Here is a 2,426-nt window from a genome sequence, read left to right as displayed (position 1 = left end):
CCCATTCCGAATCCGAACCTTCTGGTCTGAACCTCCTCCATGGTCAGAGTGAGGCCCAGCGCAAATTGGAGGAACAGCACCTCATATTTCACTTGGGTTGTTTACACCCCAGCTGTATGAACATTGACTTCTCCAATTTCAGGCAGTCCTTGCTTTCTCCCTCCTTTCCCTCCCCTTCCCAGCTCTCCCTCAAGCCTACTGTCTCTATCTCTTCCTTTCTCCCCCCACCCACATCAGTCTGAAGAAGGGTCTCGACCCGAAACATCGCCTATTCCTTCGTTCCATAGATGCATAGTTTCAGATGCTGAGTTTCTCCAGCATTTTTGTCTACCTTCGAATAAAGAGAGATCTGTTTGGGGCAATAGATGCTTTATTCGTTGTAACTGTTCCTTGGTCATTTTTTATAACCCCACTGGCATCACATAACCCTGACAGAGGTAACCTCAGAGTTTGAGACCAAACAATCTTCGTTTTCTAAGAACCAAATTATATACTCTTGTATTGAACAGAGATAAGATATTAATTAAACTAACGCTCATATCTGGAGATCGGTGGGAGCACGCCTGCCGCTGGCGTTACTTGCCAATGACATTCTCCGTGAGTGAGAGAGGGCATGGCGACTGTCGCCGTTTCCACTATGCTTCGACTCTGAGCTGGATTCACAGATTGAATCAGGGGAGTCAGGTCTGCTGGTCCGTTTGAGGTCTGTTTTCGAAGCTGCCCTGGCCCGGGTAGCATTGAAGCCACATCTTCCCTTGTTACTTGGCTCGGATTCTGTGGCAGAGCCGCTGCCTTCAACCTCTGTGCTGCAGTTAAAATAGGCACTGGCTCGACGTGGCTTGCGACTGGCGCTGGCTGAAATTGCAGTGAACGATGCCCTACCTGCGTGAAGGGTCGGGTATAACAACCCGGCCGTTGATAGTTCCATCTGACTGGCTGAATTGGAGCTTGGTGTGGAACTGCCAACGGGAACGGAGGCAGTGTTAGAGTGATCCAACTCTTCGCTACGTTGCCTTGGAATCTCAGATCCATTTGACTTTTTTTGTCCTTCATTGGCGCTGGGGGCTGCATTATAAGTTGAGTTTTTCTGATTGGCCACGGGTTCTTGCTCCTCGCCTTTCTGACATAGTTTCTGGTCACATTGAAGCGATTTGAATTCAGGCGGCGGTGTGAAGATCGGATATATGATGGACTCCACTTGTTGCTCAAGCAGCAGATCGTAGCCGCTGGGGGCGGAGGGGGTCATCATCTGTTGTGAGGGCCGAGAGACGGCGGCACAGATTTGCTGAACACTAGAGTTTTTCTGCGATTTGTTCATGTACATGTCTCCCACTTCCTCCTTCAGTCTGGGATAACAGCCAAAGAGCCCCAACTCGATCTTCTTGCAGCCCAGGTGAATGATTTCGAGGATGTTTAAGAACAAGGAAACTGCAGCAATACTCAGCATGAACAACATGAACACGGTCTTCTCGGTGGGCCTTGACACGAAGCAATCGACCACGTTGGGGCAGGGGAACCGCTCGCATTTGTACAGAGGATCCAATCCCAGTCCGTAGAGCAAAAACTGCCCCATCATAAACCCCACCTCGAACACAGACCTGGTGAGGATGTGCAAGATGTAGGTCCGCAGAAGAGAACCTCTCAGTGGAGCTTTGTTTAACTTTCTGCGCTCCAGCAGTCTCAACTCGCGTTCCAACCTGCGCCTATCTTCCAACATTGTCTCCGGCTCTTCCAGTTCACCCTTCAGCTCGACTTTTTTCTTCTGCCTCATCTTCTCCAGCGCCCTCAGCCGGTACAGGGCGTGACCCATGTACACCAGGGACGGAGAAGACACGAAGATCACCTGCAAGACCCAATATCGGATGAGGGAGATGGGGCAAGCTTTGTCGTAGCAAACGGTGCGGCACCCTGGCTGCTCGGTGTTGCAGAAGAACTCTGACTGCTCGTCGTTCCACACATCCTCAGCGGCCACGTTCAGGACAAGCATGCGGAATATGAAAAGGATGGTCAGCCATATTTTCCCAACGATGGTGGAGTGGATGTGTACTTCTTCCAAAATCCCTCCAAGGAAATTCCAGTCGCCCATCCTCAACGCTTATTTCAGCATGGAATCCTGACAACAGGGGGGAAAAAAGCCGTGTTAGAAGCGCAATTTGATGTTTTGTGAATTGACATAAAATACAGCATGCTGAGTAACTCAACGGGTCGGGCAGCATCTCTGGAGGACGCGAAGAAGGATCCCGACTCGTCTATCCATGCCCCCCGGAGATGCTACGTGACCTGCTGAATTACTCCAGCACTTTGTGCTTTGCTCAAAATCCCAGCATCCGTAGTTCCTTGTGCCTCTATTGTAAATTGATACGTTTGTTAGGAAAGGTATTTGTGGGTACTGAGTCAAGAGTAGTTGGACCTAAGAGTCAGATCAG

General features: G+C 50.1%; 1 protein-coding gene across 1 annotated transcript; it reads right to left on the bottom strand.

The window, feature by feature from the left end:
* Positions 1 to 493: 493 nt before the first annotated feature.
* On the bottom strand, positions 494 to 2,086 carry gja9 (gap junction protein alpha 9). Its single transcript, XM_033045326.1, has one exon. It carries the CDS (start codon positions 2,084 to 2,086, stop codon positions 536 to 538), a length of 1,551 nt encoding a protein of 516 aa, XP_032901217.1. The 3' UTR covers positions 494 to 535.
* Between the last annotated feature and the right edge of the window lie 340 nt (positions 2,087 to 2,426).

This window comes from Amblyraja radiata, chromosome 27 (genome assembly GCF_010909765.2).
Source record: "Amblyraja radiata isolate CabotCenter1 chromosome 27, sAmbRad1.1.pri, whole genome shotgun sequence".
In the NCBI taxonomy this organism is placed as follows: domain Eukaryota; kingdom Metazoa; phylum Chordata; class Chondrichthyes; order Rajiformes; family Rajidae; genus Amblyraja; species Amblyraja radiata.
Note: the sequence above shows the minus strand (reverse complement) of the source record. Positions and strands in the feature narration are given on the sequence as shown.

Bases quoted from the DNA above. Each gene is read 5' to 3' on its own strand.
- gja9 (XM_033045326.1), bottom strand. From the start codon at position 2,086: ATGGGCGACTGGAATTTCCTTGGAGGGATTTTGGAAGAAGTACACATC.